The sequence below is a fragment of the Pipistrellus hanaki genome, assembly GCF_964339955.1.
Source record: "Pipistrellus hanaki genome assembly, chromosome: 17".
Taxonomy (NCBI): Eukaryota; Metazoa; Chordata; class Mammalia; order Chiroptera; family Vespertilionidae; genus Pipistrellus; species Pipistrellus hanaki.
Window position 1 is genome coordinate 2205044 of NC_140519.1, and position 14445 is coordinate 2219488.

Genomic DNA, 14445 nt, shown 5'->3' on the forward strand with positions numbered 1-14445 from the left:
TCCAAGTGCAGTGTAGCCCCAGTACAGTCACGGTGCAGCCCTGATGCAGTGTAGTCCCGGGGTAGCCCGGGTGCAGTGTAGCCACAGTGCAGCCCTGGTGCAATGTAATCCCCTTGTAGCCCCGGTGCAGTGTAGTCTCGGTGCAGTGTAGCCACGGTGCATTCATAGTGCAAGTAATCCCGGTGTAGCCCCAGTGCAGTGTAGCCCCGGTGCAGTGTAGTCCCGGTGAAGCCCCGGTGCGATGTAATCCCGGTGTATACCAAGTGCAGTGTAGCCCAGTACAGTCTAGGTGCAGCCCCGGTGCAATGTAATCCCAGTGCAGCCTCGGTGCAGTGTAGTCCCGGTGCAGCCCAGGTGCTTTGTAATCCCAGTGCAGTGTAGTCCCGGTGCAGCCCTGGTGCTTTGTAGTCCCAATGCAGTGTAGTCCCTGTGCAGCCCCAGTGCTTTGTAGTCCCGGTGCAGCCCCGGTGCTTTGTAGTTCCAGTGCAGTGTAGTCCCGGTGCAGCCTCGGTACAGTGTAGTCCCGGTGCAGTGTAATCCCGGTGTAGCCCCGGTGCGGTGTAGTCCCGGTACAGCCCTGGTGCAGTGTAATCCCGGTGCAGTGTAGTCCCGGTGCAGCCTCGGTGCAGTGTAGTCCCGGTGCAGTGTAATCCCGGTGTAGCCCCAGTGCAGTGTAGTCCCGGTGCAGCCTCGGTGCAGTGTAGTCCCCGTGCAGTGTAATCCCGGTGCAGCCCCAGTGCAGTGTAGTCCCGGTGCAGCCCTGGTGCAATGTAATCCCAGTGTAGCCCCAGTGCAGTGTAGTCTCGGTGCAGTGTAGTCCCAGTGCAGCCCCCATGCAATGTAATCGAGGTGCAGCCTCGGTGCAGTGTAGCCCCAGTGCAGTGTAGTCTCGGTGCAGTGTAGCCCCGGTACAGTCTCGGTGCAGCCCCGATGAAGTGTAGTCCTGGTGCAGTGTAATCCCAGTGTAGCCCCGGTGAAGTGTAGTCTCGGTGCAGTGTAGTCCCAGTGCAGCCCCCATGCAATGTAATCGAGGTGCAGCCTCGGTGCAGTGTAGCCCCCGTGCAGTGTAGCCCCGGTGCAGTGTAGTCCCGGTGCAGTGTAGTCCCGGTGCAATGTAGTCCCGGTGCAGCCCCGGTACAGTGCAGTCCTGGTGCAATGTAATCCCGGTGTAGCCCTGGTGCAGTGCAGTCCCGGTGCAGCCCTGGTGCACTGTAATCCCGGTGCAGCCCTGGTGCAGTGTATTCCTGGTTCAGTGTAGTCCCGGTGCAGCCCCGGTGCAGTGTAGTCCCGGTGCAGTGTAATCCCGGTGTAGCCCCGGTGCGGTGTAGTCTCGGTGCAGTGTAGCCCCGGTACAGTCTCGGTGCAACCCCGGTGAAGTGTAGTCCTGGTGCAGTGTAATCCCAGTGTAGCCCGGTGCAGTGTAGTCTTGGTGCAGTGTAGTCCTGGTGCAGCCCCCGTGCAATGTAATCCAGGTGCAGCATTGGTGCAGGGTAGTCCCGGTGCAGTGTAGCCCTGGTGCAGTGTAGCCCCAGTGCAGTGTAGTCTCGGTGCAGTGTAGCCCCGGTACAGTCTCGGTGCTGCCACCGTGCAGTGTAGTCCCGGTGCAGCCCCGGTGCAGTGTAGTCCCAGTGCAGTGTAGTCCCGGTGCAGCCCCGGTGCGGTGTAGTCCCGGTGCAGCCCAGGTGCAGTGTAATCTCGGTGCATCCCCGGTGCAATGTAGTCCCGGTGCAGCACTGGTGTGATGTAATCCCAGTGTAGCCCCAGTGCAGTGTAGTCTCGGTGCAATGTAATCTCGGTGTAGTCCCGGTGCAATGTAGTCCCGGTGCAGCGCTGGTGCGATGTAATCCCGGTGTAGCCCCAGTGCAGTGTAGTCCCGGTGCAGCCCCAGTGCAGTGTAGTCCCGGTGCAGCCCCAGTGCAGTGTAGTCCCGGTGCAGTGTAATCCCAGTGCAGCTCCGGTGCAGTGTAGGCCTGGTGCATCGCTGGTGCGATGTAATCCCGGTGTAGCCCCAGTGCAGTGTAGTCCCGGTGCAGCCCCAGTGCAGTGTAGTCCCGGTGCAGTGTAATCCCAGTGCAGCTCCGGTGCAGTGTAGTCCTGGTGCATCGCTGGTGCGATGTAATCCCGGTGTAGCCCCAGTGCAGTGTAGTCCCGGTGTAGCCCCACTGCAGTGTAGTCCCGGTGCAGCCCCGGTGCAGTGTAGTCCCGGTGCAGTGTAATCCCGGTGTAGCCCCAGTGCAGTGCAGTCCCGGTGCAGTGTAATCCCAGTGCAGCTCCGGTGCAGTGCAGTCCTGGTGCATCGCTGGTGCGATGTAATCCCGGTGTAGCCCCAGTGCAGTGTAGTCCCAGTGCAGCCCCAGTGCAGTGCAGTCCCGGTGCAGTGTAATCCCAGTGCAGCTCCGGTGCAGTGTAGTCCTGGTGCATCGCTGGTGCGATGTAATCCCGGTGTAGCCCCAGTGCAGTGTAGTCCCAGTGCAGCCCCAGTGCAGTGCAGTCCCGGTGCAGTGTAATCCCAGTGCAGCTCCGGTGCAGTGCAGTCCTGGTGCATCGCTGGTGCGATGTAATCCCGGTGTAGCCCCAGTGCAGTGTAGTCCCAGTGCAGCCCCAGTGCAGTGCAGTCCCGGTGCAGTGTAGTCCCGGTGCAGTCCCGGTGCAATGTAGTCCCGGTGCAGCGCTGGTGTGATGTAATCCCGGTGTAGCCCCAGTGCAGTGTAGTCCTGGTGCAGCCCCAGTGCAGTGTAGTCCCGGTGCAGCCCCAGTGCAGTGTAGTCCCGGTGCAGTGTAATCCCAGTGCAGCTCCGGTGCAGTGTAGTCCTGGTGCATCGCTGGTGCGATGTAATCCCGGTGTAGCCCCAGTGCAGTGTAGTCCCGGTGCAGCCCCAGTGCAGTGTAGTCCCAGTGCAGCCCCAGTGCAGTGTAGTCCCGGTGCAGTGTAATCCCAGTGCAGCTCCGGTGCAGTGTAGTCCTGGTGCATCGCTGGTGCGATGTAATCCCGGTGTAGCCCCAGTGCAGTGTAGTCCCGGTGTAGCCCCACTGCAGTGTAGTCCCGGTGCAGCCCCGGTGCAGTGTAGTCCCGGTGCAGTGTAATCCCGGTGTAGCCCCAGTGCAGTGCAGTCCCGGTGCAGTGTAATCCCAGTGCAGCTCCGGTGCAGTGCAGTCCTGGTGCATCGCTGGTGCGATGTAATCCCGGTGTAGCCCCAGTGCAGTGTAGTCCCAGTGCAGCCCCAGTGCAGTGCAGTCCCGGTGCAGTGTAATCCCAGTGCAGCTCCGGTGCAGTGTAGTCCTGGTGCATCGCTGGTGCGATGTAATCCCGGTGTAGCCCCAGTGCAGTGTAGTCCCAGTGCAGCCCCAGTGCAGTGCAGTCCCGGTGCAGTGTAATCCCAGTGCAGCTCCGGTGCAGTGTAGTCCTGGTGCATCGCTGGTGCGATGTAATCCCGGTGTAGCCCCAGTGCAGTGTAGTCCCAGTGCAGCCCCAGTGCAGTGCAGTCCCGGTGCAGTGTAGTCCCGGTGCAGTCCTAGTGCCTCATGTGGCATGTTTGGCAGTGATGCACGTTTAGGCATCTGGCAGACAGAACGCAGGCTGTCTGGGCTGTGCTCGGGTGACTGGCGGACACTCGTGAGGACACGGGGGTGGGCTGCGGGCGGATCCGTCTCCTGCCGCTCTCCCCGCACCTGTGCGGATGCCCTGCTTTCTCGAGTAAGGGCTGCATTGTCACCTGCAGGTGGGGGTGGACTTCACCGGCTCCAATGGGGACCCGCATTCCCCCGACTCCCTTCATTACATCAGCCCCAACGGTGTGAACGAGTACCTGACCGCCATCTGGTCCGTGGGGGTGGTCGTTCAAGACTACGACGCGTGAGTATTGCTTGTGTCCTCACCCGGGAGGCGTGTCTGTCTCCTGCGTGCACTCTGACTGCGCGGGACAGGCTGCGAGATGTCTGATCTGTCTTTCTCCTTGGGGCAGGCGCATTGTTGACTTTGACCTTTGCTCAGAGAGGGGACTGAGCTGGGCCGTGGGGCTCAGGGAGAGAGGGGACTGAGCTGGGCCGTGGGGCTCAGGGAGACGGGAGGGAGAGAGGACTGAGCTGGGCCGTGGGGCTCAGGGAGGCGGGAGGGAGAGGGGACTGAGCTGGGCCGTGGGGCTCAGGGAGACGGGAGGGAGAGGGGACTGAGCTGGGCCGTGGGGCTCAGGGAGACGGGAGGGAGAGGGGACTGAGCTGGGTAGTGGGGCTCAGGGAGAGAGGGGACTGAGCTGGGCCGTGGGGCTCAGGGAGACGGGAGGGAGAGGGGACTGAGCTGGGCCGTGGGGCTCAGGGAGACGGGAGGGAGAGGGGACTGAGCTGGGCCGTGGGGCTCAGGGAGAGGGGAGGGAGAGGGGACTGAGTTGTGTGGGGCACTCGGCCGCAGGCAGGAGAATTTCTGGTTTACCTGCTTTTATTTTCCAACAAGGACTGCATATAAGAAGCGGTATGCAATAGAATAAGACTAAAGGACGGGAGGGGAAACACAGACATAGTGATAGTGGGTCCGCTCGGTACCTCAGTCAGTCCCTCCAGCTCGTCCCCTCCGTCCCCTCCGTCCCCCGTCCCCTCCGTCCCCCGTCCCCTCCGTCCCCTCCGTCCCCCGTCCCCTCCGTCCCCCGTCCCCTCCGTCCCCTCCGTCCCCTCCGTCCCCTCCGTTCCCTTCGTCCCCTCCTTCCTCCGTCCCCCGTCCCCTCCTTCCTCCGTCCCCCGTCCCCTCCGTCCCCCATCCCCTCCTTCCCCCATCCCCTCCGTTCCCTGTCCCCTTTGTCTCCTGGCCCTTCTGGCCCGTCTTCTCCGTCCCCTCCGTCCCCTCTGTCCTCTCTGGCCCCCCAGCCCTATCCCTTCTGGCCCCTCCCGCAGACCTGGGGGACACGTTCACACCTGTGAGTCCAGGGAGGGAGGGAGGCTTCAGGAAGTGGTGAGATGCAGCATAGAAATCAGCGATCTCTCACTCACCAGCAGTGACTCACTCAAGAGGTTGTGGATACAAGACCACAATTCAGAATGTAATAAAAAGTGAGGATGAGGGTCCAGGATCGGCACTGAGGGAAAAACTACAAAACTGCACTGAGGGACAAAGAGGGAGATTTACTTAAATGGAGAAATATGCCAGGTGTCATAATGATGTAAGACATAAAAATGTCTTTCTGAATTCGTTCATTTTTTAAGAAATCCAACAGGATCCTGACAGTAACTTACCAGGTCCCAGAGGGAGGTGCGAGCAGCCGGGTTTTCAGAGGGAGCAGCGGGAGCGGTCCTGGCGCGGAAGGAGGAGAGTCACAGGCGCTCAGACAGCGGGGCGGGGCCGGAGCGGGGCGGGAGGGCGGCCGGCGAGTGTCTCAGGCGGCCTGCGTTCAGGGAGGCCCGTTCTGTGTTAATCACAGACAAGCAGAGAAACGGACCCCACACAAAGGGGTTTGGGCCAAGTAGAGGTCTGCGCCCTGTGGTGCTCGTGGGGGGCATGTGTCTCAGACAAACAGGCACCTCGACCCACAGCGCTCCCCGCCCCCCCCCCCCCCCCCCGGGCCGGGCAGCGTGTCCCCCGGGCCGGGCAGCGTGTCCCCCCCCCCCCCCAGGCCGGGCAGTGTTGGCAGCGGACCGGAGGCACGGGGGTGAGCGGCCCGCGCAGTGCAGGTGGCTTCTGTTCCCTGCCTGGCCGAGGAGCAGGTGGAGCTGTGGGCTCGGGCTGAGGGCACCCTGGGGGACAGCGGCTTCCTCCAGCGGCTCCAGAACATTCCGGATGCACTGGGCGTTTCGGTCACACCTCCCTGAACGTTCCCAGAAATATGCGCGGATTGCTGACAGTCTGACAGCGAGGAAGCAGAAATTGTGAAATAGCGTTTATTCACATTAATATTGAAAACTGTAAAAGATACGGTAGACAAAGTTAAAGAGGGATGGTAAGCAGGGAGAAGGGTTTGGCATGTGTGACACAGGTTCTGTCCTCAGTGCCAGAGCCGCTATGAGTGGCCGTGGAGGAGGATGGCCTGATGGGAAATGAGAGTTTTTATGTGGCATTTGTACCATGTTTCTGTGGCCAGTGTATGAATATTCATTTTCTGTGGCGGTAAGTAACTTCATGTACTTCATGTCAGTTGAGCAAGTTTGACTGCCAAACGAGTTTGCCATAAACAATGAAAAGAGTTGTGGTTTTAGGGCTTTGTGGGTCTAGCTATCATATTTGCTCAGTGGAATGTACAGTATGTAAGTAGGAAAGAATGTTAGAATTAGGAATATAAATTCCATTTTTATAAATATACATGGAGAGATATCTTTCTCCCTCAAAGCACATAAAAATATTTAGGAGAATTGGCACATTAACGTTGTTTTCCTCTGGAATTAGGAGTAATCTTTTTTTTTTTTTTTTTTTTTAAGATTTGAACAGTTTGAAAACTAAGCTTATACTGGTTTTATTATGAGTAAAGATAAACTATGTTGGAAAAAACGATCTTCTCTTTTCACATTTCTTTTTAGGGATAAGATGTTCCCCGCGTTTGGGTTTGGAGCTCAGATTCCGCCTCAGTGGCAGGTGAGAGGGACCGTCCTCCGGCTCCGCCCCCGGGGGAGCGAGCCCAGCTCACCAGCCCCCTTCCCCCTGCAGGTGTCGCACGAGTTCCCCATGAACTTCAGCCCGGCCAACCCCTACTGCAAAGGTGAGTGGATGCTCCCGCTGCCGCGGCCTCCCTGTGCCTCCTCCCCTCAGCCTGGCCTCCCTGCGCCTCCTCCCCTCGGCCTGGCCTCCCTGCGCCTCCCCCCCTCGGCCTGGCCTCCCTGCGCCTCCTCCCCTCGGCCTGGCCTCCCTGCGCCTCCTCCCCTCGGCCTGGCCTCCCTGCGCCTCCTCCCCTCGGCCTGGCCTCCCTGCGCCTCCCCCCCTCGGCCTGGCCTCCCTGCGCCTTCTCCCCTCGGCCTGGCCTCCCTGCGCCTCCCCCCCTCGGCCTGGCCTCCCTGCGCCTCCTCCCCTCGGCCTGGCCTCCCTGCGCCTCCTCCCCTCGGCCTGGCCTCCCTGCGCCTCCTCCCCTCGGCCTGGCCTCCCTGCGCCTCCTCCCCTCGGCCTGGCCTCCCTGCGCCTCCTCCCCTCGGCCTGGCCTCCCTGTGCCTTCTCCCCTCGGCCTGGCCTCCCTGCGCCTCCTCCCCTCGGCCTGGCCTCCCTGTGCCTTCTCCCCTCAGCCTGGCCTCCCTGTGCCTCCTCCCCTCGGCCTGGCCTCCCTGCGCCTCCTCCCCTCGGCCTGGCCTCCCTGCGCCTCCTCCCCTCGGCCTGGCCTCCCTGTGCCTCCTCCCCTCGGCCTGGCCTCCCTGCGCCTCCTCCCCTCGGCCTGGCCTCTGACCGGCCCTGTCTCCCGAGGCAGGAGCCGCCCTGCGGGGGCGTGGGGGGGCTCACTGCGGGGGAGGAGCGGCCGCCATGCTCTCCTGCCTTAAAGGACTAACGGAATGGAAGAATCCTGTCGTGAGACTCGGTCAATAAATAGGGTCATATTCCTTCCACGCATAAGTTGATTTTAGAATAAACCCTCTGAAACGAGCAGTCAGTCCGGCCTCTGAGGCCCTCGGAGGAGCGGGCGCTGTGCAGGGAGGTGGCCGCCCCGGAGGGTGGGTGCAGGTGGTCCCCGCGGTGCGGGCGGGTGCGGGCAGCTTCCCCCCGCGGGAGGCCCCCATGTGGTTCGCGCTTCCCTGGGACGTCCCGTATCCAGATGCTTCCCCCACCCCTGAGACCTCTCCAGACATGCCCAGGCCAGGCCCCAGAAAACGGTGTGAGTTTGGAGGGGAAGGGAGTGGGGCAGAGGCATAGACTGTGGACAGCCAGCTGACTTTCTGCAGCGACAGATGTGTGGGTCCGGACAGAAAGGCCGTCCTCCGGTTCCCCCGGGGGAGCTGCCAGGCGCCTCCCCCCAACACGTTTCCCACCGACCCAGGCCCTCTCGCCCGGGGCCACGTGTTCCGTGTGAGGAAGTGGGACGGAATGACTTCGGGAGCTGAGGGCAACGGCTCACATGGGCACTCGTTCTGTTTCTCCCTCCAGCACCAGGAGCCCTCTGGGCTGCCGTCGGTGCGGCTGCTTTGCGTCAGGTCTCCGTCCGTCTGAGCAGACAGTCCACGGGTTTCAGACAAAGCAGGTGCTGTGCGGGAGACAGCCTGTCCAGCGCTCCTGCCCAGCCCCTGGTGCACTCGCCCAGAAATCACACGCCTCAGTCCCAGAAGGCTCAGGGCTCCGGCATGGCTCCGGGTCCGTGGAGGGCCTGCGGCAGTGTTGGTGAAGCGGACTGACTGCTGTGCGCTGAGGCTGCGGGAGCGGGAGGGAGAGAGGGAAGGCGGTGCTGCGGGGTGCACTCATGTGCACAGCCCTGCTGCCGCCGGGGTCTGTGAGCTTCGTTGGGGGGGCGGCTGGCCGCTGGTGAAGCCTCACCTTCGCACGTGAAACACCCTTCGTGTGAGCGTTTGCTCTCGCGTGCTGACGGGGCCGTGCCTTCCCGAGTGCCGAGGGCCTCTGGCGTTCACGGGACCTGCCGTCCCGGGCAGCCAGGTTCTGAGGCCTTAGACCACGTCCCGCTTCTCTTCCGGGGCTCGCTGTTCTGCTGGGCGTTTTAAAGCCAAAGCCTGTTGGGTTTGCACTGACCACCTCTGAGGCTGGTTCCTGATGACTGCAGCAGGTGTTGGGGTTTCTAGAGAATCCCTGTCTCTTCCGAGCGTCTGCCTCGGTGCCAGCAGGTGGAGCAGGAGTGCGGGGCCCTGGGGGGCCTCAGCGCGCTGTGGCCGGGCCGTGCGGCTGTCCCAGGCTGCCGCCGCCCTCAGGTCTCAGGTCTCAGCGATGCGCCCTGGTCCCGGGCTCAGCCTGCTGTTTCTCCAGCTGGGGCTCGGCAGGGTGCAGCTGCCCAGCTGTGCTGCCCGAGGCCGGAGCGGGGGCGGGGGCGGGGGGGAACAGGCCTGCCAGTCCCAGCGCCCAGGACCCTCGTGCAGGGCGACCCTGGCTCGGGAGTGGCTGTGGACTCACTCTGCAGCCGCCCTGCGTGTTTAACCTCCATATCACCCGTGTCCAGCCTTCCTCATGGCACGTGTAAACTAATTCCGAAGGTTCTGCAGCACACCAGAAAATACACTTTTTCCAAAACTATATTTTGAGTCATTTACACCGAACAGCTCTTGTCCTATTTTTATTTGACAACCAAGGGAAAAGGGTCAGCACCCTGACTGAATCGGTTCTGCACGAGTTAGCAGTTCTTGCAGCGCCTGGTTGAGACCCGCTGTGAGTCAGCGAGGAGACCCTGGATAAGAGCCCCAGGGGCGCCGAGCCACGGGCCTGTCTGTGTGCCTCTAGCCACGTGTGCAGGCGCTTTCTGTCTGACCCGCCTGAGAATTCCCAGTGCCGCCGCCTCACCTTGAAATGTCCAGTGGCTGTCGGCCTCTGTCAGTCCTTTCCCCTGAGTCTCATCCCTAGCAGCAAAGCTAAGCGCCCTAACAGTCCTGTGGACAGTGAGTAACTCTGGAGCTCAGCTGGAGACTCGTGTCCTGGGCCGGGAGGTTTATGGGGCTTGCCGTGGAGGTGTGTGCTGCACAGGGTGGGCGGGAGTGGGTTTATCGTGGTTCCTACGGAAAGTGATACATGAGTAAGTACTGATACAGGAATAGACTCTTCCACGTGCACGTGATGGGACGTGCCCACCCTCATAGCTCAGCAGAGTGGGTGTAGGCCTGGCGGGCTGAGCGCTGTGTCCTGTGCGATCACACTGGCGGGGAGTGCCGGGTGTGGCGTGCGCCTAAAAACTCACGCTGCTCTTTCTGCCCAGGGATCCAGGGCATCGTGGAGGCCTATCGGGCCTGCCTGCCTCAGATAAAGCTCTACGGACCGACGAATTTCTCCCCGATCATCAACCACGTGGCCAGGTTTGCTGCTGCAGCCACACAGCAGCAGACAGCTTCTGTAAGTGTCCCTCCCTGGAAGTGAGGTGTGGGCCCGCCCTGTTCGGGCCCTTGTCTGTGCCGTGACCATCGAGGGGCCAAGGCAGAGCTTGAAGTGCGGGCACCGTCTCCCTCGGTGGGGGTGGCATCGAGTGATCCTTAGAAACAGGCAGGGACAAGGTTGCCCACCACAGGTCTTGTCTCAGACCTGCCACTGGGTGCTGTGGCAGACCCCTCGTTGCCTCTCGGGGTGAGGCAGGGCGAGGACGCACACGGGGCGGGAAGAGTGAACGGGGATTTAGTCACGTGCCCGGGCCTGGGCGGCGTGCACACTCAGCACCTGAGCCGCTGTTACAAATCGGACCCCCGTGACGGAGCCAGGCGATGCTTTATGTGACATCGCCGCACGCTGGTGATTTATTAGATAACTGACAGAGGGAACCCCCCACACACGTCCACACCGATGTGTCCTTTAGTTTATAAAGTCCTCCCTCTTCCGCCGGAGTTGGCTCTCGCTCCCTTGGCCGATGCTCCTATGGGGACGGCTTCACCGCTTCAACTAAAGGAAGTGTGTCCGCCTGCGCCTGCTGGGCACCTACCCGTGGCGTCTCCACGCCTTGCCCCAGTGGACTTCGCCGGCCTGTCTCCTGCCCTGTCGCCCTTCAGTGGACGCGCACGTTTCCGGTGAACTCCCTGCCACCCAGACGTCAGCTCTTGTAGCAGGTGGTCCTCGAGCTGCAGGTGTCGGCACTCCCTGTGTCGCGGGAGCCTGAGCTGCTCACGGGCCGCGCTTTCTCTTTGGCAGCAATATTTTGTGCTTCTGATCATCACCGATGGCGTGATCACTGACCTGGATGAGACCAGGCAGGCCATCGTCAATGCCTCCAAGCTGCCCATGTCCATCATCATCGTCGGAGTGGGCGGCGCCGACTTCAGCGCCATGGAGTTCCTGGACAGCGACAGCGGCGCCTTGCGCGCCCCGTCGGGGGAGGTGGCCACGAGGGACATCGTGCAGTTTGTGCCTTTCAGACAGTTCCAGAACGTGAGTGCCTGTGCCTCCCCGTTCGCCCCGGGGGCGGGCGGGTGCTGGCCGTGGTGGGTTTGCTTCAGGCTTGGACCTGCGTGCCTCCCGCAGAATGTGGCCAGTTAAACCAGTGAGAGACTGTCAGGATAGCTCATCTTTCCCTCCTGGCAGCCAGTCTTGCACACGTGTGTGAGGAACGGACCGCCTACAGGTTGGTTTGCCAAGTCTCTCGGAGACTGTCTACCAGTTTCCTCCAATGGTAGTAGCATCTCATAAAGTGGCACACTGCTACCAGCCTGGTCCCTCCCACGGGCCCACCCAGTGGCACCCTTCACAGCCACCCCGTCCCCTCCCACCTTCATCCCTCATCCCTGGCAGCCATTAGTTTGGTCCACTTCTTGATTTTAGCATTTTGAAACTTACATAAACAGAGTCTCACAGCAGGAGCCTTTGGGGCTGGCCTTTTCTCCGTGATTCCTCACAGGCTGCGAGCGGGCTCCGTGCCGCTGTGGGCACGTGGTTTGAGGGCACCTGCAGCTGCTTCCAGTTGTGCCTCGTGCACACCAGCCACTGTTAACATCACGCACAGGTGCGTCTGAATGCCGCTTGGGGGAAGTACGCAGAAGTGCAGCTGCGTGTTCAGTTAGCAAAAGCCTGTGAACTTCCCGAGGGGCTGCGCCATCCCCGCCCAGCGACGGGGGCAGGACCTGGCCCATGTGTGGTTAAGGAGCAGCCATGGGGGTCTTTGTGGTGTTGAGACAGCTGTGTATCTTGATTGTGATCACACAGAGCTATATGCATGCGCGCACGCACACACACGTGACACGAGATTCAGTAAGGGCTGTGCACTGGATGGTGTCGCTGTCCTGGACTTGATATTGTCCCACTGTTACAGAGCCATTACCTTTGGAGGAAACTGGGTGAAGTGAACATTCGACGTCTATTATTTTTGCAACTTCCTATGAATCTATAATTATTCTAAATAAGAAGCCAAAAAAATAAATAGTGAGTGAATAAGACCAGCATTGAAAGATAAGGACAAGAGTCATTGCATGCCAGGTGGGGGTCAGCACCCTCAGCTCGTTCCCTGCTGTCAAATTGACCCTGAGACTGGATGCAGGCACAGAGGTGGGACTGCGGAATCCCGGTCTTTATCAAAGGGCTAGAGGCTGCCGAAGCCAGTTTGGCTCAGTGGTAGAGCATCGGTCTTCGGACTCAAAGGTCCCAGGTTTGATTCCAGTCAAGGGCATGTACATTGGTTGCGGGCACATCTCCGGTAGGGGGTGTGCAAGAGGCAGCTGGCCAGTGTTTCTCTCTTATCGACATTTCTAGCTCTCTATCTCTCTCCCTTCTTCCTCTCTGTTAAAAATCAATAAAATATATATTTTTTAAAAACAAAAAAACCAAAGGGCTAGAGGCCTGGTGCATGAAATTTGGGCACAGGGGTGGGGGTTGTCCCTCAACCCAGCCTTCACCCTCTCCAGTCTGGGACACCTTGAGTAATGTATGACTGCCCATTTAGGCCAGGTCCCACCAGGATGTTGGACATCCTTCTCACAATCCAGGACTTCTGGCACCCAGCTGCTCGCCTGCCTCTGCCTGATTGCCCCTAACCACTTCTGCCTGCCAGCCTGATCACCCCCTAACCACTCCCCTGCCAGCCTGATCGATGCCTAATTGCTCCCTGGCCAGCCCAATTGCCCTTAATTGCCCTCCCCTGCCAGCCTGGTTACCCCTAACTGTCCTCCCCTGCTGGCCTGGTCACCCCTAATTGCCCTCCTTGCAGCCCTGATTCCCCCACACACACACACCTGCCCTCCCCTGTAGGCCTGGTCCATCCCAACTGCCCTCCCTTGCTAGCTTGGTCCCCCCCGCAACAGCTCTCATCTGTCAGCCTGGTCAACCTCAACAGTCCTCCTCTGCTGGTCTGGTCTTCCCCAACTGCCCTCCCCTGCAGGCCATCTTGTGGAGGCCATCTTTGACCACATGAGGGCGGCCATCTTGTGTCTTGAAGTGACAGCCAATTTTCATATTACTCTTTTATTAGATAGGATAGAGTGTTGCCCGTGCACCAACCAAAGAGTCTTGGGTTCAATTCCCTGTCAAGGGCACATACTTGGATTGCAGGTTTGATCCCTGGCCCTGATTGGGTGTATGCAGGAGGCAACCAATCGATGTGTCTCTCTCATAGCGATGTTTCTCTCTCTTTCCCCTTCTTTCTTTGCTTTCCACTCTAAAAATCAATGGGAAAGATATCCTTGGATGAGGATTAACTAAAAAGGTGAGGGGGGCAGTGAAAATGTGATTGCTCATGAAGTCACTGGTTGTGTTCTCCAGGCTCCCAAGGAGGCGCTGGCCCAGTGTGTCCTGGCCGAGATCCCCCAGCAGGTGGTGGGCTACTTCAACACCTACAAGCTGCTGCCCCCCAAGAACCCCGCGCCCGCCAAGTGAAGGTCTGCCTCCCGACCGTGCCCAGCCCCGCTCCCTGTCACCGGCATTCATGCTGTAACCTAGCTCTCTACGGGTTCTTTCTATGTAAAGCGTTTTATACTTTCTGGAGGAAAAGTGCTAAGTTAATCTTTACCAATCAGTTCAGTGGTGGCTTCTGACGCGGGGGCTGCAGTGAGGCTGTCTGGAGGAAACACTCCCGAGGAACTGGTTTGTTGTTGTGACTGCTTTCCTAGGAGGGGCTGCGTTTCCAATGGTTCCCAGTAGGAAGAATGGAGCCTGTTGGGCTGTGTGATTCAGGTTTCTGTGCAACAAGCCCCACCTCAGTGACAAGCTGCTCAGAGTAGATGACACTGGAGCTGTTCCTGTAACGGCTCCGTGCTCTCCAGGGCTGATGTCGGCACGTCCGGCCGCGCCTGCTGCAGGCGCCGAGCGACGGGCCACACACCGCCCTCTGGCACAGCCGGCGGCCTGAGCCTTGCGCCAGCCGCTGTGCGTGTCACTGCTGCCCGCGAGCCCAGGGTCTGCGTGTGCGCGCCTTGGCTTGTCCTGGAATCCCTGTTGCGGGAGCGTTTCCCGGGAGGGGCAGTGCTTTCCCGGGAGGGGCAGTGCTGCGGGGCTCTGCGGGGAGCGGTGGGACCAAACCACACCCCCTTCCTCGTGCGGGGGGGGGGGGGGGGGGGGGGGGCCGCGGCGCCACCCGGAGGCCGTGTCAGGCCTGCTCGCTGAGGCCCCTTACGCTGGATGCATTCACTTAGACATTTTTCCTTTTTTTAGTAACGTTTTTAGTTGATTTTAAACACATGATAATCAAAATCACACTTCTCATTAATAATGTGCCATGTACTAAGCCCAGGATGTACTGTATTAAGCATAAAACCTATTGTAACTTTAAAAAAAATCTAGCTCCTGCCTTTGGATATAGTGGACTTTACATGCTTTTGTTTTGTTTTGTTTTGTTTTCTCATTGGTCCTCATCCCATCCCGTTTTTTTATTTTTATTTTTTTAAATCTTTAATTTCTTTATTGATTAAGGTATTGCAAATATGCTTTTTTAAGAG

At 59.9% G+C, this 14445-nt stretch overlaps 1 protein-coding gene across 1 annotated transcript in view; it reads left to right on the forward strand.

Annotated features, from left to right (window-relative positions):
- Nucleotides 1-14156, forward strand: part of CPNE3 (copine 3) — a 31011-nt gene extending 16855 nt beyond the window's left edge. The window contains exons 11-16 of the mRNA XM_084864421.1: nucleotides 3720-3853; nucleotides 6496-6550; nucleotides 6623-6674; nucleotides 9801-9934; nucleotides 10718-10954; nucleotides 13274-14156. Of these exons, the coding sequence (XP_084720547.1) occupies nucleotides 3720-3853; nucleotides 6496-6550; nucleotides 6623-6674; nucleotides 9801-9934; nucleotides 10718-10954; nucleotides 13274-13387 (726 nt within the window). The 3' untranslated portion in view covers nucleotides 13388-14156. The remainder of the gene's footprint in view (nucleotides 1-3719; nucleotides 3854-6495; nucleotides 6551-6622; nucleotides 6675-9800; nucleotides 9935-10717; nucleotides 10955-13273) is intronic.
- Nucleotides 14157-14445: the final 289 nt, after the last annotated feature.